The 19,875-nt window shown below is 40.3% G+C and overlaps 5 protein-coding genes across 6 annotated transcripts; all 5 read left to right on the forward strand.

Moving 5' to 3' along the window:
* The first annotated feature begins 3,263 nt into the window (after positions 1-3,263).
* On the forward strand, positions 3,264-4,170 carry LOC111586594 (gamma-crystallin M3-like). The gene is made up of 3 exons (XM_023296345.3): positions 3,264-3,415; positions 3,510-3,752; positions 3,838-4,170. Exons 1-3 carry the CDS (start codon positions 3,401-3,403, stop codon positions 4,108-4,110), a joined length of 531 nt encoding a protein of 176 aa, XP_023152113.1. The 5' UTR covers positions 3,264-3,400; the 3' UTR covers positions 4,111-4,170.
* Positions 4,171-8,039: 3,869 nt separating this feature from the next.
* Positions 8,040-8,945, forward strand: LOC111586589 (gamma-crystallin M3-like). Its single transcript, XM_023296337.3, has 3 exons — positions 8,040-8,199; positions 8,295-8,537; positions 8,620-8,945. Exons 1-3 carry the CDS (start codon positions 8,167-8,169, stop codon positions 8,896-8,898), a joined length of 555 nt encoding a protein of 184 aa, XP_023152105.1. The 5' UTR covers positions 8,040-8,166; the 3' UTR covers positions 8,899-8,945.
* Positions 8,946-11,619: 2,674 nt separating this feature from the next.
* Positions 11,620-12,421, forward strand: LOC111586595 (gamma-crystallin M3-like). Of its 2 annotated transcripts, none has more exons than XM_035942077.2 (3): positions 11,620-11,705; positions 11,786-12,028; positions 12,109-12,421. In XM_035942077.2, exons 1-3 carry the CDS (start codon positions 11,670-11,672, stop codon positions 12,385-12,387), a joined length of 558 nt encoding a protein of 185 aa, XP_035797970.1. In that variant the 5' UTR covers positions 11,620-11,669; the 3' UTR covers positions 12,388-12,421. The 2 variants fall into 2 exon arrangements, with proteins under 2 accessions (XP_035797970.1, XP_023152116.1); XM_023296348.3 differs by having other exon boundaries at positions 12,112-12,421.
* An 861-nt stretch (positions 12,422-13,282) lies between these two features.
* LOC111586593 (gamma-crystallin M3-like) lies at positions 13,283-14,821 on the forward strand. Its single transcript, XM_023296344.3, has 3 exons — positions 13,283-13,438; positions 14,156-14,398; positions 14,482-14,821. The coding sequence occupies exons 1-3, from the start codon at positions 13,427-13,429 to the stop codon at positions 14,755-14,757; spliced, it is 531 nt and encodes a 176-aa protein (XP_023152112.1). The 5' UTR covers positions 13,283-13,426; the 3' UTR covers positions 14,758-14,821.
* A 2,973-nt stretch (positions 14,822-17,794) lies between these two features.
* On the forward strand, positions 17,795-18,710 carry LOC111586598 (gamma-crystallin M3-like). The gene is made up of 3 exons (XM_023296352.3): positions 17,795-17,919; positions 18,029-18,268; positions 18,377-18,710. Exons 1-3 carry the CDS (start codon positions 17,905-17,907, stop codon positions 18,653-18,655), a joined length of 534 nt encoding a protein of 177 aa, XP_023152120.1. The 5' UTR covers positions 17,795-17,904; the 3' UTR covers positions 18,656-18,710.
* The last annotated feature ends 1,165 nt before the right edge of the window (positions 18,711-19,875 follow it).

The raw sequence follows: 19,875 nt of genomic DNA on the forward strand, positions 1-19,875 counted from the left end.
AACAGTCAATCACTGGACTAACAGTAGCAACTGACTGTCAGTTGATTGTTGGAGCAACATGTAGAGACCAACAGCTATTCAGACATGCAGTCCCGTCCTTAGGCAGTTTTGTTGATGCTACATGCAAATCCATGCAGAGCACGTTACAATGAGAGTGTGATCAATCAGTCAGATGCCTGCATGCTCCACCAACATGTCCACAATAATCATATTTGTATTTATGAGTCATGCCAAACATTTGGTCCATTAAACTTGAAAATACAAGAAGAATTGTTCTGGTAACACATCCAAATTCAAGCAATGAATGTCAATCTGTGTTGCTAACATGTAGCAACCAACAGTCAGTCACTAGGCTAACAGTAGCGACCAACAGTCAGTCACTGGGCTAACATGTAGCGACCAACAGTCAGTCACTGGGCTAACATGTAGCGACCAACAGTCAGTCACTAGGCTAACAGTAGTGACCAACAGTCAGTCACTGGGCTAACGTAGCGACCAACAGTCAATCACTGGGCTAGCATGTAGCGACCAACAGTCAGTCACTGGGCTAACAGTAGCGACCAACAGTTAGTCGATCACTGAGCCAACAGTAGCGACCAACAGTCAGTCACTAGGCTAACATGTAGCAACCAACAGTCAATCACTAGGCTAACAGTAGCGACCAACAGTCAGTCACTGGGCTAACAGTAGCGACCAACAGTCAGTCACTGGGCTAACATGTAGAGACCAACAGTCAGTCACTGGGCTAATGTGTAGCGACTAACAGTCAATCACTAGGCTAACAGTAGCGGCCAACAGTCAATCACTAGGCTAACAGTAGCGACCAACAGTCAGTCACTAGGGCTAACAGTAGCGACCAACGGTCAGTCACTAGGCTAACAGTAGCGACCAACAGTCAGTCACTAGGCTAACAGTAGCGACCAACAGTCAATCACTAGGCTAACAGTAGCGACTAACAGTCAATCACTAGGCTAACAGTAGCGGCCAACAGTCAATCACTAGGCTAACAGTAGCGACCAACAGTCAGTCACTAGGCTAACAGTAGCGACCAACAGTCAGTCACTAGGCTAACAGTAGCGACCAACAGTCAGTCACTAGGCTAACAGTAGCGACCAACAGTCTATCACTAGGCTAACAGTAGCGACTAACAGTCAATCACTAGGCTAACAGTAGCGGCCAACAGTCAATCACTAGGCTAACAGTAGCGACCAACAGTCAGTCACTAGGCTAACAGTAGCGACCAACAGTCAGTCACTAGGCTAACAGTAGCGACCAACAGTCAATCACTAGGCTAACAGTAGCGACCAACAGTCAGTCACTAGGCTAACAGTAGCGACCAACAGTCAATCACTAGGCTAACAGTAGCGACCAACAGTCAATCACTAGGCTAACATGTAGCGACCAACAGTCAGTCACTAGGCTAACATGTAGCGACCAACAGTCAGTCACTAGGCTAACAGTAGCGACCAACAGTCAATCACTAGGCTAACAGTAGCGACCAACAGTCAATCACTAGGCTAACATGTAGCGACCAACAGTCAGTCACTAGGCTAACATGTAGCGACCAACAGTTAGTCGATCACTGAGCCAATACGTAGAGACTGACAGCTATTCAGACACGCATTCCTGTCCTTGGGCAATTTTGTTGATGCTACAGGCAAAAACATGCAGAGCATGTTAGAATAGCACATCAAATATAGTCATGTTTGGTCCATTATATTTTTTTAAAAACTGGAGATGTTCTGGTAATTTATCCAATGCCAAACAAAGGATGTCATTTTGTATGATTAACATGTAGCAATCAACAGTCAATCGCTGGGCTAACACGTAAAGACTGACAGTCAATGAGTGCCATCAAGCAGCCAGATGCCCGCATGCTCCACCAACATGTCCACGATAGTCATGTTTGAATTTATGAGTCATACCAAACATTTGGTCCATTAAACTTAAAAATACAACAGGAGATGTTCTGGTAACGCATCCAAAACACAATATCCAGAGAAGTAACAAGCTCTGATGTTTGATGCAGAGCACATTAGAGTGAAGTTTGATCCGTCAGTTGGACCACACCGACTGTGACTGTATCTCTATGGATGGAAACTGGACTGTCCTCTTTAAATTGTGAATTCAGTTTATTTATTTATTTATTTATTTATTGAAGATGAATTGCACAGGGTGCAATACAGTGAACTTGTATAAGCTATATTCTTAAATTAGTTATAAAATGAAAAAGAGAGAGAATGAAGTTTAAGAAACTGGAAAGTACATGCCTATGTGGAAGTCCCCACTCATTTATCCCATTTACAGACTCAGCATTATCTTCGACACATTTTCCAGTTATCCTGCCCATCATTAGCATATTTCCCACTTGGGAGTTTTGTTCCCTCAGCTTTTGTTTTTAAGTTTCAAAGTTGTTTTCTTTTCAGCCTCCACAGCCAGACAGATGGAAAACAATGTGGATGCACTCGCCTGAGTCACCTTGTTATTCCTGTGTGGTTAAAGCAGCAGCACAAAGCAGTGCAGTGTTTTCTATGGAGAGGTTTATGCCCTGAGTTTGATCTCACAGGTTACACAAACCTGTCCTTCATTTTTCATGAAAGTTATTTTGGCCAGTATGGAGACTGTAAAAGATATGCAGTATTTTTAGTTAATTATAGTCTTGTTAAAAGATACCACAACTGAACATAGCACTGAGCAATATAGCTGAACAGCTTCCTAGAAAATATTTTATTTACCTCAACTTATTTACTTATTGTGAAAAGTGAGCAGTCTGACCCAGGAAACTCCAATGCTGTATCACCCCAATCCACAACTGGAATTGAAACTTGAATAAACTTTTATATTTTTTTTTCTTAAAATAAAGCAGAGGTCCAGAAATTGTAACTTCACTATCTGATAAAGCAGTTGATTGTAATTCCGACTAACAATGCTGTTATATTTACTTTTTTTATGTTTTGCATTTACAGTACATAATTTTACAAACAACTGGATAAACAAGTTTTGTTCATACAGATGTGCATTATATACTGGCATGTCAGACTATTGTTTTCACACAAAAGGATGTCTGTAAATTGTCCATTTATCACTCAGAGGCCATACAGCATTTTTTAAAAGACACTATTGTCTGCTGTACTGTATTGTACCTTCAAAAAATGCTAATTGTTTTCGTTTCCCTATGGAAAAATCCATTCTAAAGTCTTCCAGGGGATCCAGTCACATGGAAACGTGACAAATGCCCCTCAGCACTCTATAGGCCTCTATACCATGTTGCTGGGTCAGGGCTTTACACAATGGGAGCCGCAGATTCTTTGGATTCGGTCAGGTATAAAAGTTACAGTTAGAACAGGACCACCATCAGTGCAGTAGCAAAGCAGTTCTCTGAAGAACTAATACAGCAACCATGACCATGGGCAGGGTAAGCACACTCAGCTCAGCAGCTAGTTCTCATTCATTATCAAATACAATGTATATTTTGGAGCTTATTGTTTAATGCATTTTGCTCATTTCAGATCATCTTCTACGAGGACAGGAACTTCCAGGGTCGTTCCTATGAGACCACCAGCGACTGCTCTGACATGTCCTCTGTCCTGAGCAGGTGTCACTCTGCCAGGGTGGAGAGCGGCTGCTTCATGGTCTACGACCGCCCCAACTTCATGGGAAACCAGTATCTGATGAGAAGGGGCGAGTACGCCGACTACATGAGCATGATGGGCATGAGGGAGTGCATCAGGTCCTGTCGTATGATCCCCATGGTAGGTTACAAGCCCCTCTCTCAAACAGATTTGAACATCCACAGGTTGAAACAACTTTGAAAATGTGCATCGTTTCCACTTACAGCACAGAGGTCAGTTCAGGATGAGGATCTATGAGAAGGAGAACTTCAGCGGTCAGATGTCTGAGCTGATGGACGACTGTGAGAACATCCAGGACCGTTACCGCATGTCCGACTGCATGTCTGCCAACGTGATGGACGGCCACTGGCTGATGTACGAGCAGCCCCACTTCAGAGGCAGGATGATGTACCTGAGGCCCGGAGAGTACAGGAGCTTCAGGGAGATGGGAATGAGCGGCATGAGGTTCATGAGCATGAGGCGCATCATGGACATGTAAAGAAGCGCTGTAGAATATGTCTAAATAAACCAAACGTAAATAAATCTTTTTGACAAAATATTTGTGCCTGTTGAGTCAATTCTTATCAACTTACTGGATGCCAGAGCTGCTATTTTTCTATCACTAGTGACTAGAGATGTCCAGGGATTTTTAGTACACAGCATCGACACAACATTTTACATTAAAAAGCATTTAAATGCATGAATTAATGCAGTAAGGACTTCAGGACTTGCTGTAAAACAGTATTTTCAGTTTAGAAACAAAATAACACCACTAATCATCCTAGTTTTTTCATGGTTTGACGCTATTATTATTGCAACAAACCAATATTTCACTCTTGAAGTTAGTTTTAAAAAGATTATTTTAAACATTTCTGTTGTAATGACAATGTCTCACCATTATAGGCTGACAGGTTGTAGTCTCATTAGGTCTCCAACACACTTTGACAAACACTGTTGTACTACTGTAAATGTCACTACTGATTTCACCCACACACACACAGACACGCAAAAAAAAACAAGTACAAAAGAAAGTGTTGCTAACAAACTAAAAAGCATTGTCAATGTAGATAGAGTATTAGCACAAATAATGATAAACTATTTAGAGTATTATAAAATATAATCACACAAAACACATAATAGTGCTTTAAAAACCACTCACCAGACTGAAGAACTTTAACAGGGATATTCATGAGTCCACTGACACTGGTGACCATTTGACCTTGGTGCTATTGTCCGTTTGATAAATGCTCCACCAACACATTGTTTTCACTGTACAAAGTCAATTTGCTGTTGTTGACCCTGACCTTTGTCGACCTTTTCTCTGGCAACACAAAATATTAAATCTAACCAACTGACAAGCTTAGTATCCCGATTTCCCAAACTGCAACGATGCGCCAAAAGGCATAAATGATGTTATTTTCTTGTAGCACCACCTAGAGGGAGACCTTTACATACTTGTTATCCCTTGTTAGAAGGATTACCTCTCCTTGTGTTGTACAACAAAATCCAAACATGTTGTACTGCTTCATTTATTTCATGAACTTCTAAAGATAAACTCACCTCCATCTTTTCAGACTTTCTATTTCCTGTATTGGTGACTTTAATGTTGGACTTTTTTTAGCAATGAATTTTTATTTTCTATGCATAACAGAACTGTATCAATACCACAAATGTGATAGTCAGTACACATGCCAATCAAATTTCAGTGTGTTCCAAATACCCAAAAAATCTGTTTAATTCAGATTTCATACAACATAAACTCTTGTACTGAAAAAGTAAAATAAAATGCAATTTGGGCTAACACTCAAGCACTGCATTATTTCCTGACAGGCTGAATGGCCATGACAACAGCATAGAGCTAACAGGAGCTATCCTTACATTATCCTGAGCATAATAAATTTAGAACTATGTTAGCATCAACAAGACCCTGTTAAGCACTACACTAGCCGGAACAAGATAACTTTAGTAGTTAAACTAGCTTAAATAAGAGGCCTTTATCAGCTGCATTAGCCTTAGCTAACAAGATAACTTTAGTAGTTATACTAGTCTAAACAGAGTAACTTGAGCAACTGCATTAGCCTTAGCTAACAAGATAACTTTAGTAGCTATATTCTTCTAAACCAGTGTTTCTCAAATAGTGGGGCGCGCCCCCCTGAGGGGGCACAGAGGCATGTCGGGGGGGCGTGGGCGACTGGGAGGAAAAGGTCCTTCAACACGGAACTAATGAGCTGAACTATTGTTTTAACGTCGGCCTGTTTTTCGCGACGTACAACAATACTGAAATTGTGCTGGCCCATAGATTGTATATGCCATAGATATAAATAATAATAATAACAATGATCTTCTGTATATATCTATGGTATATGCACTGGCCGTTCAGACTCCGAAGTACAGACTCCTGAGAATGGGAGAACGCATCGTTAATGTGCAGTCGGAACACCAGCGTACTTGATCACGTCACGTACTCGGCTCATCTCCTCCGATTGTTTTTACCAGCAATGTCAAACATACGGCCTGTGGGCCAAAACCGGCCCACCAGACGGTCCATTTCGGCCCGCGGGACGACTTTACAAATGATAAAAATTACAACAACATTAACTGTAAATTGCAAATTTGTAAAACTGTAAATTTAAAATAATTTCTAGAACTTGACAAGTTGTTCTGATCATGAAGTGAAATACTAGATTGTTCAGTTCCAGAAACCTGTGACTGAATGTTTTGTGTTTTTGTAGATAAACTGTTATCTGGCAGTTACAATGCATGTGTAAATGATGAACTGAGGAATAATAGGCTACTGTTGAAATTGAACTTGTTTTCCTTAAGAAATTTCAGGTTCATAATATTTTGTAAAAATATAGTTCATTAAATGTGAACATTTTCAGAATGTACTTTTTTTGAACTAAAACAAAGGGGAAAAGTTGGAGTTGTGGTTATTTATAGGTTATTATGCTGTGATTTTACTGGTGGGGCCCACTGGAGATCAGATTGGATTTATGTGGTCCCTGGACTAAAATGAGTTTGACACCCCTGATCTTTACTGTGAAAAACAACAAAATGGAATCAGATAAAATAACAAAGCCCTGCATATTCATGTTTTCACAGATTTTTATTTTTTTTTTTATATATATATATATATATATATATATATATATATATATATATATATATATATATATATATATATATATATATATATATATATGCACAAAGTTATTGGGGGGGGGCAGCGAAAGTTTTTTGTCCTGCGAAGGGGGGCCCGACAGAAAAAATTTGAGAACCACTGGTCTAAACAGAATAACTTAAGCAGCTGTATTAGCTTAAACAAGATAACTTTAGTAACTACATTTACCCGTTCATATGACATGACAAGGTTAGCAGCCATTATAACCAAAACAAGATAATATTCGCCAGCAACATAGCTAAAATACACCACATTAGCCAAAACAAGACAAGCTTACTCAGCAAGATTAGCTTAAACAGGATAACTTCAGCAGCTACGTTTGCATGATAATATGAACTGCTGCAATAGCTTAAACAAGAAGCTACATTTATTTAAACCACAAAATCTTCGCCAGCTGTTAGTCTAAAAAGGATAACTTTGGAAGCTCAGTTGTCCAAAACAAGACGTTGTCCACCACGTTAGCTTCACATGGGTTAAGTAACAGCTACACTGGCCTGAACAAGCTAATGATAGCCTTTGAGAACAGCATGAAGGGAGCAATGCCACAAAAAGTGCTGCTGCTTAGGTCAACGTTCACGTTTCAGAGATTTTACTGGTTTCAACACATGAGGAAACTTTCCTGTCTAATTTAAACATTAAGGTCAGGACCATACATTATACTTCAGCATACTTATTTCCTTGCTTGCATTAAGGCTGAGAACCTGCAATATTATGTAATGCGTAAATTTCCCTGAGCAACTTAAATACTAAGGTTAAGAGCCTACAGTATCATCAACACTATTCTACATAATACAAATGAATCTGAAGCATATACTAGTACATTCTCTCTAACACTCTAGAATTTGGTTGTATGTAATTGTAAGTTTCTGTGTAACATGTGACACTTAAAATATATAAATCCACTTACAAATAGAAAACCATGTGCTACAGCCAAGTTATTTTTTATATATTTCAACGTTTCTGTAATCTGTGGTGGTCTCAGCAGTATACATAGGTGCACTAGGTTTGAATTATGTTTGTGACAAATTAAAAACAAGAAATCTCAGTTCAAACAGCCAATGTGGGAACAGTATGCAGCACACTGGTCAAACACACAGTTCTTAACAGTCACATGGGCCAGCCTATTCACATACAAAGTGCTCTGTGTAGTGAGAGAAAAGGCCTTTCTAAAGACTGCGAGGTCCCCAGTGATGACAAAATGGACGTAACCTCGGCATTCTGTGGGCCTCAATAGTAAGTTGCTGAGTTAGCGGTTCTGTAAGGGGGAGGGCCAATGGTTCTTTACGTTTGGTCAGGTATAAAAGGAAAGGGTTAAACCAGGTAGGAAAGCAGTGCAGCAGCAATAGCAACAGCAATAACTCATCTGCAGCCAACATGAGCAACTCCGGCATGAACATGAGGGGCAAGGTACAAAATGTTTATGTGGTTTGCAAAAGTTACTGTTTGTGAATTAACTTTTGCTGCTTTTTTTATTACAACTGCTGTTATTTACTGTGTTTCAGATCATCTTCTACGAGGACAGGAACTTCCAGGGTCGCTCCTATGAGTGTATGAGCGACTGCTCTGACATGTCCTCTGTCCTGAGCAGGTGTCACTCTGCCAGGGTGGAGAGCGGCTGCTTCATGGTCTACGACCGCCCCAACTTCATGGGAAACCAGTATCTGATGAGGAGGGGCGAGTACGCCGACTACATGAGCATGATGGGCATGAGGGAGTGCATCAGGTCCTGCCGTATGATCCCCATGGTAGGTACCCCTGCTGCAGGTCGCATTTTGTTTGGATACCATCGGTGGTTGTGTGACCATATTTTAAATGTTTCGTCTACAGCACAGAGGTCAGTTCAGGATGAGGATCTACGAGAGGGAGAACTTCGCCGGTCAGATGACTGAGCTGATGGACGACTGCGACAACATCATGGACCGTTACCGCATGTCCGACTGCATGTCCTGCAACGTGATGGACGGCCACTGGCTGATGTACGAGCAGCCCCACTTCAGAGGCAGGATGATGTACCTGAGGCCTGGAGAGTACAGGAGCTTCAGGGAGATGGGAATGAGCGGCATGAGGTTCATGAGCATGAGGCGCATCATGGACTCCTGCATGTAAATGTTCACAGTTCAATGTCAATAAATAAAAATCCTATTCTGCACTAATCTGACTTTTGTCAAGTGTACTGATCAGCTGTAAATGATCATCATCCAGTATGATACCAGACATATGCAAAGGGATGTGGGATTTTCATTCTAAGCTGAAACCACCATGAAAGGAGGCTTAACATTCTGGGTATGAGGTCATTTGACCACCACACGTTGACTTCAGGTATCATTCTGCCATTTGTGCCACATATTTCCTGCATGTTTTCCTTGTCTTCCACTTTGTGAATGTTACGGTTTTTAAAATCAACTTCACGTCATAAAACAACCTCTGAGCAGCAGCCGACACACTGAAGATTCTGCAACACTGAAAGATTCGACTTCCTGCATGCAAATGTTTCACCAAATGGATTCCCTCTGTCACAGTTTTGCAGGGGCACCATTGATGCATCCTGGGCTTGGCAGTGCCCAAGACAACAGTGACTGGTTTAAAGAAATACAAACAAGCCAGAGTGAATGATGATGAGGTGCAGTCAAACCAGCAAAGACACAGCCCTGTGGAGATAGGCATAGAGATGTATGGATAAGACTTAAAAAATTAATTTTCAGGTAAAAACTATACTCTGTCTTCAAATGCAATGGATTTAAATTATACTTATAGGTTGATTTAGTTGTCAAAGATGATTCAAAAGCACTGGTAATGGTGAATTAATTCTTAGTGCATAATCATTAATTAGCAAATTATATGGGCACGAAAAAATGTACAGTTGGGAAGGGGGATGCCACACGTTTATGATTTCCTTTACAGACCAAAGGAGGACATATTTCAGATTGGGGGTTTTCTCAGTCTTGTGAGGACTCAACCACCCTCAGAACGCACGGTTAAGCAAAATCACTGCAACAAACCAGTGGCTGCTGGTAAACGCCGTTCACTCCTTTATTTACTTGCCGGTTTCTAAAGTGTTCAAAGCTTTCCTTTTTGTATTTGCTGGGATGCTCCACACTGATTATGTAGCAGCACTTGAATGAATATCTGTACAGCAAATAAAACACCAAAGGACGTAGAATGTCATTTCTGAGGCAGACGTCTCGCTGTGGTCACCTGTGACGGTAACCACGAGATTAATGTTGTCAAAATCTGACACAACAGAAATTCTTCTCATTGTCTTACTGGTCATTTTTAGGTTTATATTGTACAGGAGTGAAATACAGTTACAACTCCTAACTTAAACTTGTGTTTCATGAACAAGCTAATAATGACTTCTTTGAAACCTCTTATAACACTTTTATTCTCATTGCTTGACTAACATCTGTTGGTTAAATTCACCAACTGTTTATGCTGTATGCTATGATTAAAGCATTTTGCTGTAATATTTACTCTGACTGGCGTCTTTGTATGAATGTGGTTCATGTGGGCGTCAACTGGGTGGTTTAATGTCGGTCGTTGTTATGCTCGATTTTATCATTTTTGCACTTTTATAATAGTGTCCTTCTTGGCTGGGTCTTCCTTGAAAAAGAGATTTTAATGTCCAGAGGCTCCCTTGTTAAAAAAAACTGTTGTATTTAAATAAAAATTAAAGTCTTTAGAGCTATTAGCCAATCACATGTGACAAATTAGAATTAAGGAATTATTCAAACTGGTCGCCACTGCAGAAACCAACATAAGATATGGGAGTATTACTTACAGAAAACAGAAGTTCTGCCTTTTTTAAACTTTGAAACTACTCTACTGTTCAAAAGTTTGGGATCATCCAGACAATTTCATGTTTTCCATGAAAACTCCCACTTTTATCCATGTGCTAACATAACTGCACAAGGGTTTTCTAATCATCAGTGAGCCTTTCAACACCATTAACTAACACAATGTAGCATTAGGACACAGGAGTGATGGTTGCTGGAAATGTTCCTCTGTACCTCTATGGAGATATTCCATTAAAAATCAGCTGTTTCCAGCTACAATAGTCATTTACCATGTTAACAATGTCTACACTGGATTTGTCATTCATTTAATGTTATCTTTATTGATAAAAACTGCTTTTCTTTCAAAAATAAGGACATTTCTAAGTGACCCCAGACTTTTGACCGGTAGTGTTAGTTCACTGAGTAACAAACACAAACCAGTCCAACATTAATTGTTTTCTTAGTTGGAACTTGTAATGTTTTTGTTACTGCAGACAATAAAAAAAAAACCCTGAAATTTCTAGTAATTCCTGCTGCTACACCATTAAGACTCTAATTTATTTGCATGTGATCAATAAGTGATTTTTAAAAAGGGCAGGTTGTCAGAACTGTTTTGAACTGAATTTGAAAATCTGTACACACATAAAATAGGTCAATCATTTTCATTCACTCTGTTGTCTAAAGAACTGAACTCTGTCTGCTTGGTTTTTAAAATTAGAGCTGTTATCCTCTATAATAACATCAACAACAAATTTCTCATAAACAATAAGCAGCACTGATATATCTAATATTACTGTTATCTTAAACAACCTGAATGAGATCAAACTGCCTCAGGGTTAACATATCTAATATTCTGAAACAGACCTCATAAAACCTTATAACTCTGAAATGGTCTCTGTTACCTGGTCATAGGTGTATGATTTGTGAAGTCTTCGAGGCCCAGTCATGTGATGTTGGGCAGCCACTACGCTGCTCTATACGATGTTGCTGGGTCAGGCGTTTACACAAAGGGGGCCCGCTGCCTCTGTAGGGTTCGGTCAGGTATAAAAGCAAGGGTTAAACCCAACAGGACAGCAGTGCAACAGTAGCAGCTCACCTACAAGTATGTCTACCACCGACATGAGCATGGGCATGGGCAAGGTAAGCTCCACACGACGTCTGAAGTCATGCTATAATCTGGACGCATCAGAGTCTAAACGAGAGTTTCTCCTCTGTTTCAGATCATCCTCTATGAGGACAGGAACTTCCAGGGTCGCTCCTATGAGTGCATGAGCGACTGCCCCGACATGTCCTCCTACCTGAGCAGGTGTCAGTCCTGCAGGGTGGAGAGCGGCTGCTTCATGGTCTACGAGAGGCCCAACTTCATGGGAAACCAGTTCTTCATGAGAAGGGGCGAGTACTCTGACTACATGAGCATGCTGGGAATGAGCAGCGGCATCAGGTCCTGCCGTATGATCCCCATGGTAGGTACTCATCAGCACATTCTCACAGCAGAGCCAACTCAACACAACACTGGACGTTAAGTATTGGTTCTGTCTCCAAGCAGCACAGAGGCCAGTTCAGGATGAGGATCTACGAGAGGGAGAACTTCGGAGGTCAGATGTCTGAGCTGATGGACGACTGCGAGAACATCCAGGACCGTTACCGCATGTCCGACTGCATGTCCTGCAACGTGATGGACGGCCACTGGCTGATGTACGAGCAGCCCCACTTCAGAGGCAGGATGATGTACCTGAGGCCTGGAGAGTACAGGAGCTTCAGGGAGATGGGAATGAGCGGCATGAGGTTCATGAGCATGAGGCGCATCACTGACATGTGTTAGACGTTCTCAATTTGAAATAAAAAACTAAAATGAACCTTTTTTTCTGTTCTTCAATACATTCTGTAATACACTAAATAAACAATGATTAGGATTACTAATGAAGACAGGAAAATCCTTATCTACTCACATTTTACCTGAAAAGAATTAAACTATATGTAAAAGTATATCATAAAAACATTGAAGGATTATGACACAGAAAATGTCATCAAACATAATACAATCTGATTTAAATCAAAGAAACATCTTTAATTATCAGGTTTATGAAGCTGGTGAAAGAACAATTGGAATAAACAACGTTTCTTTGTATCAGATTGATCAGATTCTTAATATTTCTTCTAAATATTAACGGTCCGGTTGGGGCCCTGTTTTAATTTTAACTGCTGATTTATTAATCAAAGACAGGCCTGGCTGAGCAGGCATCAAAAAGCACCTAAATAACAGGTTACACACTGAAAACACATTTAATGTGTGCAGCTTCTATGCATTAATGAGTACAAACCTCTAAAATAAGGTAAAACTGGGTGTTTGGGTAGATAGCTGCTGTACAATCTACTGCTCTTAGTGATTTTACAATGAATTGGGAAAGGCTTTACGCAAATTGTTAACCAACTCCCAACATCACACAAAGCCACGTTAGCTAGTGTGATGCTAACAGCTAATGATGAATATAAACGTGCTGTTTGCCCGGAGTCAGATTTATCTTCTGCTGCAGTCACATAATAAATGAACACCTTTAGAAAAAGTTACACAAGCATTTACTTTTCAGTTGACATGTGGACGTTGTTCAGTCCAACGGAAGAAATTAAAAGATCATTTGTTATTGGCTCAAAGCCACGAACGTAAATGATTTGATCTAGAATGAGGCTGCGAGCTGAATAACTCTTTCCCATCAGCATTCACTAACAGAGGCACCGCTGCTGCTGCTGACTCATGGCTTCCATACAATAGTGTCATCCACTGTTTTGATGTCACGTTAGGTATAAAAAAGGCTTGAATCCAGGAATGGATCGCTATAGCATCACTCAATCTATCAGCCAGCATGCACGGCAAGGTGAGTTATTCTGTACTCTCTGGTTTACTGCAGGGTGGAGGCTTCAGGGTAAAACCATGAAAGAAAAAAAGTATTTCATGCTGACAAAATACGATCCTTACTGTGGCTGAATGTTTTCCTTTACAGAGGTGAAGCCGTTTCCACTATAAATTGATGCAGAAAAGGAATAAGTTGGTGCTTAAAAGCTCACCAGAATGCAGGATACTCAGTGTTTGACACTCGACCTCTTCTTCATGTGTTCCTCTAAAATGTCCAGATGAATGGTTTAACGTTTTATTGTTGGGATCAACTCTTGATTGATCGGTTGATTATCAGATTTTTCAGTCATTGTTTTTTTGTTTGTTTAAACCTGATTCCCAGTAAAAATAACTTCATTTTCAAATGTGCTGCTTTGGTTCTGATGCAGTTCTTGTCTGTGGTCTGGAACAATGTCCTGCCTCCGAGGAACAGATCAGTTAACATCTTTTAATTAAACACGCTGAAGATGAATGAAGGCATTCCAAATTAAGCTTTGAGTCAAAGTTTGTGTTCTAAATTTTGACACCAAGACGTTCATTTTTACTGAAAATATACATTGGTTATCTTTTATTACCAAACATCTAAAATGTCATTTATTGTGTTAGTTTGCTGCGACGTAAGTAATCACAGGGGACATGGAGGCTTTCATTTGGCTCTAAGATTCACTAATAACTGGTTTCTGAATTCTGCTGGCTGCAGATCATCTTCTACGAGGACAGGAACTTCCAAGGTCGCTCCTATGAATGCATGAGCGACTGTTCCGACATGTCGTCCTACCTGAGCAGGTGTCAGTCCTGCAGGGTGGAGAGCGGCTGCTTCATGGTCTACGAGAGGCCCAACTTCATGGGTCAGCAGTACTTCCTGAGGAGGGGAGAGTACTCCGACTACCAGCGTATGATGGGTTTAAGTGACTGCATCCGGTCCTGTCGTATGATCCCCATGGTAACGCAATCAGACAGCAAAATATCCAGATATCAGGAAACACCAAGCTTCCTCACATTAATCCTTACATTTTCTCCTCGCAGTACAAAGGTAACTACAGAATCAGGATCTACGAGAAGGAGAACTTCGGAGGTCAGATGTCTGAGCTGATGGACGACTGCGACAACATCCAGGACCGTTACCGCATGTCCGACTGCATGTCTGCCCACGTGATGGACGGCCACTGGCTGATGTACGAGCAGCCCCACTTCAGAGGCAGGATGATGTACCTGAGGCCCGGAGAGTACAGGAGCTTCAGGGAGATGGGATACGACAACTGGAGATTCAACTCCGTCAGACGCATCACTGAATCCTGCTAACTTCACTTCATCAGTTTGTTTTTTCTTTTAATCCAACCTCTCAGAAATAAACAGATATTTTCAATGTTGGTAATCTTTGAATTTGATTTAACTCTTTACAGATTGTATCATTTGAATGCAAAACCCCAATACACATGGAAAATGAAACCTAGAAATCTGTTGTTTCTTCATGACTGACTCAAAGGTTGGCATCATTTTTAACGTTGTTTAGCTCAGGATCACTGCATGACAGTAAACATGATCAGTCCAGGCACAGTGATGGAACAGAAACCTGTGCATTCAGCTGTCCTTTAAGTGAGAGTTAATGTCCTAGCTGTTGCTGAGTAAGAATTAGACTATAAACAAAAATACTTGGAAGTATCTGAGAATTTTTATGGGAAAGATGTGGTGTCGTGGTTTGACCTCTTTGGAGCACAAGGGATGTTTTATCATGAGCCGTCACAGGGCCGAGTCATAAACGTCAACTTGATGTTCAGAAATTATACCTTTTTTTTCCCGTTTTGTTAATGAACATACACTACCATTCAAACGTTAGGGGTAAGTTAGAAATGTCCTTGTTTTTGAAAGAAAAGCAGTTTTTTCAGTGAAGATAACATTAAATGAATGATAAATCCAGTCTAGACATTGTTAATGTGGTAAATGACTATTGTAGCTGGAAACAGCTGATTTTTAATGGAATATCTCCATAGAGGTACAGAGGAACATTTCCAGCAACCATCACTCCTGTGTTCTAATGCTACATTGTGTTAGCTAATGGTGTTGAAAGGCTCATTGATGATTAGAAAACCCTTGTGCAGTTATGTTAGCACATGGAGAAAAGTGGGAGTTTTCATGGAAAACATGGAATTGTCTGGATGACCTGAAATTTTTGAACAGTAGAGTATGCACAAGTCATACATACAGCATCAACATACATGTGGTAAAAGGTTCAGGCAGGTGGATCGCTGCAACCATCAGTTTGGTGTTGCGCCATGAAGTTGTAGAGCGCAAGAAAGGCATCAGATTTGAGATGTGCTAACGGCATTAGCGTCACATTGGTCTCCATCATACAGCCTGGATGCTGCTGCCTTTAGTTCTCACACAGACTGGACATAGTCTGTTTTATTTTTTACTGGTGAACATTGCTTTATGTTGAGTTTTGCCTATCTGGTACATTTTGCCACCACTCACAGATACTGTGGATTTTCAAGAATTCTACAGATTTTTTCACTGAGTGCCTGTAAAACGTATTTAGCCTCCTGACCCTTTTTATTGCTTTTCAACATTTGAATCATAGGCAATATATTTTGGCTTTTTTGTCAAGAACGTACAAAAAAAGACTAAAAAATATACATTTAGTGATATACATACACTACCGTTGAAAAGTTTAGGATCACACAGGCAATTTGATGTTTTCCATGAAAACTCACACTTTTATTCATGTGCTAACATAACTGCACAAGGGTTTTCTAATCATCAATGAGCCTTTCAACACCATTAGCTAACACAATGTAGCATTAGAACACAGGAGTGATGGTTGCTGGAAATGTTCCTCTGTACCTCTATGGAGATATTCCATTAAAAATCAGCTGTTTCCAGCTACAATAGTCATTTACCACATTAACAATGTCTACACTGGATTTATCATTCATTTAATGCTATCTTCACTGGAAAAAATGTTTTTCTTTCAAAAATAAGGAGATTTCTAAGTGACCCCAGACTGTTGAACAGTAATGTACATGAACAGTAGGTTGTGTTTACATTTACTACAGTCCTTGTAGTGTTGTCATCATGCGCCAACTTGTGCGAACTCGGTGAAATGAATAAATTTATTTCATGCAGACCTAAGTGGATGCTAACGGACTCACAACGTTTAACACCGTCCACAACAGCTACCAGTGATTTCAGACAATAGAGGGCAGAATCAGTTTCACAACAACATCAGACTGACCAAGTTTCAATGAGAAGCAACATCAGCGACTTTACTTTAAGGTAAAGAAACCAAAAGGTGTGAAAAATTCACGTCATTTAGTCTCATCAAGGCTCTTTTATTACACAGGAGTTTTAATGTTCCTCCTATAATAGTTAAACATGCTTCAGCAGCCTAATGACATAAGAACGTGTTAATTAGTTGTTCATAAAGGGATAGACCTGCAGATTCATGAGGTCGTGTGGAATAAACTGTGCCAGATCTGAAAATATGAATGGTTTTGTTCAGTTGTATTTGACAGACCTTTGCATGCAGTTTACCTTTTTAAAGACAGCTGACTTTCTTCCTCAAATAGATTATTTTAAAATGATGCTTGAGAATAAATCAACAACAACAAGCCCCACAAGTCTTTGTAGGCTTTACAGTAATAAAATCTGTGCAATTCACTGTCCACAATCCCTCAAGAATTACTGAAAAATACATACAAGACAAAATGATAATGTTCTGCAGATAAAAGAAGCAGCAATATATCTTCCTTAGTTTAGCTTGATAAATCAAATAAATGTTTTAATATAAGTTACATTAATAAAACAAGAGTCCAGATTTTAGGCTCCAACTGTCAGTTCAGTCTGAATTATATACTCAATCAATCAATCAATCAATCAATCAATCAATCAGTCAATGAAACCATATTTGTTCTGAATCTTTCATTCAGCTTAATGCAGCTCAAAGTGCTTCAGAAATGACTGACATACCAATAGTAAGACAGAGACTAGTTTCCAAAGGAATAAAGGTTAAAAAGACAGAACATGAAAATAAAATAATAAAACCTTAGATCAAAAACTCCAACACATAGATCCCAGCATCCGGTTTTTAGCAGGATAATTTACTCTGTCAAGCAATGAACATTATTTTTTGCAGAAACAATTAATAGTTCCAGTTGACTGTATATTTACTGAGCCCTTAAATAAAGGTATGTTTGTGGAAACCACGCTTTTTGTTATTCAGCAGCAAACACAATGCACAGCGGGGCCTCTTCTCACAAATGCAACCACCGCAAATCACCACCCGTTGAAGGTCCCTTTGAATTGAACTGCGCTGGGGCCTCTGCTCCATGTTGCTCTGTCAGGAATTTCAACAATGGGGTCATGCATCCTTTGAGTGCAGGTCAGGTATAAAACCACCGCCGGTACATCGAGAAAACTGTGCAGTCCTTCTGAACCAAAACAACTGTAGCCATGACTATGGGCAAGGTGTGTAGCTTCAGCTCCTCACTCAAAACAGCTTCTGCTGAAAAAATAATGTGGATTTTAAAGGGTCAGTGGTGTCACCTTAATGGTTTCTTATTTCATTATTTTTCAGATCATCTTCTACGAGGACAGGAACTTCCAGGGACGTTCCTATGAGACCAGCAGCGACTGCGCTGACATGTCCTCCTACCTGAGCAGGTGTCACTCCTGCAGGGTGGAGAGCGGCTGCTTCATGGTCTACGACCGCACTAACTACATGGGAAACCAGTTCTTCGTCAGGAGGGGAGAGTACTCCGACTACCAGCGTATGGGCATGAGCGACTGCATAAGGTCCTGCCGTATGATCCCCATGGTAGGGTTTCTGCTTCCTGTGCTTCACACACATAAAACACAACGATCCAGGAATGAAAACAGTCTGAGTTCAGATCTCTGTGATTCACATCCTCATTTCCACTTACAGCACAGAGGCCAGTTCAGGATGAGGATCTACGAGAGGGAGAACTTCGGCGGTCAGAACGTTGAGCTGATGGACGACTGCGACAACATGATGGACCGTTACCGCATGTCCGACTGCATGTCCTGCAACGTGATGGACGGCCACTGGCTGATGTACGAGCAGCCCCACTTCAGAGGCAGGATGATGTACCTGAGGCCTGGAGAGTACAGGAGCTTCAGGGAGATGGGAATGAGCGGCATGAGGTTCATGAGCATGAGGCGCATCATGGACTCCTGTTATTAAAGCGGTGGTGTATAAAAGCAAGATTCTAAATAAAATCTAGTGATTCTCTTTTAAATTTCTGCATTTCTTATTAGTGAGTGATCTGAAACACACACCACAAACACTGGAAATGTGTGTTGAAGCAGCAGATGTAGAAACTACTGAATCTATACACTAGAAACCAGTTAATCACAAAGTCTAGACAACAATATCCAGTAAAAGAAGTGAGCTTTAGGGTTCACCATCAGATGACAGCATTTTATCCTTTTAATAGGCCCATGCTACCGTTCATATATATCTCAAACATATATCCAGACAAAGATAGCATTGGGTTTTTTCTGTGTTGTCCAAGCTGAGTTATGTGTTGATTGAGTGAATGAGATAAATATTAGCAGGGAAACCTCTCCCCTCCAGTTTAGTCATTTATCAGCGCTACTTTAACCTCCATGTTTCAACTTTCGTTTTACGAAATGACAAGTCGGTGAGAAAAAACATACAAATTCATGCACATCTACACATTAATCACAAAAATTCTGAAACAAAGAAGTGGAAAAAAGTATAATTTAAAGATTGGACATTTTGTGTGAGATTTGTACAAGTCAGTCGATTTCAAATTAACCAAAGCTATTTTCATATTAGTGCAAAATATACAAAAAAGGCAACATATATTTCAATATTTTTACATCTAGCTGGGTAAACTTCAGTATCATGTATATGTTTATAGTCATACTACAGATTATTACTCCGCCAAGGAACGCTGCAGAGCTATGTGCCGATCGGCGTCTGTCTGTCTGTCTGTCTGTCTGTCTGTCTGTCTGTCTGTCTGTCTGTCTGTCTGTCTGTCTGTCTGTCTGTCTGTCTGTCTGTCTGTCTGTCTGTCTGTCTGTCTGTCTGTCTGTCTGTCTGTCTGTCTGTCTGTCTGTCTGTCTGTCTGTCTGTCTGTCTGTCTGTCTGTCTGTTACCAACATTACTCTAAAACAGATCAACAGATTTGGATGAAATTTCCATTGAAGGTCAGAAATGACACAAGGACCAGGTGATCAGATTCTGGCAGTGATGCAGCTTATAGTCTGGATCCATGGATTTATTAAAGATTTCTGTATCATTGCCAGATAGCAGCACAGCGTCACTGTAACCATGACAAGTGAACACTACATGATCACATGATTGTGATCCTACTACAAATCCACTGCTGAGGACTTATCAGGACTTATCCATCAGAAATGATCCAAGGAACAGCT

Source organism: Amphiprion ocellaris, chromosome 11 (genome assembly GCF_022539595.1).
Source record: "Amphiprion ocellaris isolate individual 3 ecotype Okinawa chromosome 11, ASM2253959v1, whole genome shotgun sequence".
In the NCBI taxonomy this organism is placed as follows: domain Eukaryota; kingdom Metazoa; phylum Chordata; class Actinopteri; family Pomacentridae; genus Amphiprion; species Amphiprion ocellaris.

Excerpts from the sequence above, each read along its gene's own strand:
- LOC111586594 (XM_023296345.3), top strand. Across the intron at positions 3,753-3,837 it reads CCTGTCGTATGATCCCCATG|CACAGAGGTCAGTTCAGGAT; the intron begins GTAGGTTACAAG and ends TTCCACTTACAG.
- LOC111586589 (XM_023296337.3), top strand. The coding sequence starts at position 8,167 with ATGAGCAACTCCGGCATGAACATGAGGGGCAAG. Across the intron at positions 8,200-8,294 it reads GCATGAACATGAGGGGCAAG|ATCATCTTCTACGAGGACAG; the intron begins GTACAAAATGTT and ends ACTGTGTTTCAG. Across the intron at positions 8,538-8,619 it reads CCTGCCGTATGATCCCCATG|CACAGAGGTCAGTTCAGGAT; the intron begins GTAGGTACCCCT and ends TTTCGTCTACAG.
- LOC111586595 (XM_035942077.2), top strand. The coding sequence starts at position 11,670 with ATGTCTACCACCGACATGAGCATGGGCATGGGCAAG. Across the intron at positions 11,706-11,785 it reads TGAGCATGGGCATGGGCAAG|ATCATCCTCTATGAGGACAG; the intron begins GTAAGCTCCACA and ends CCTCTGTTTCAG. Across the intron at positions 12,029-12,108 it reads CCTGCCGTATGATCCCCATG|CAGCACAGAGGCCAGTTCAG; the intron begins GTAGGTACTCAT and ends TCTGTCTCCAAG.
- LOC111586593 (XM_023296344.3), top strand. Across the intron at positions 14,399-14,481 it reads CCTGTCGTATGATCCCCATG|TACAAAGGTAACTACAGAAT; the intron begins GTAACGCAATCA and ends TTCTCCTCGCAG.
- LOC111586598 (XM_023296352.3), top strand. Across the intron at positions 18,269-18,376 it reads CCTGCCGTATGATCCCCATG|CACAGAGGCCAGTTCAGGAT; the intron begins GTAGGGTTTCTG and ends TTCCACTTACAG.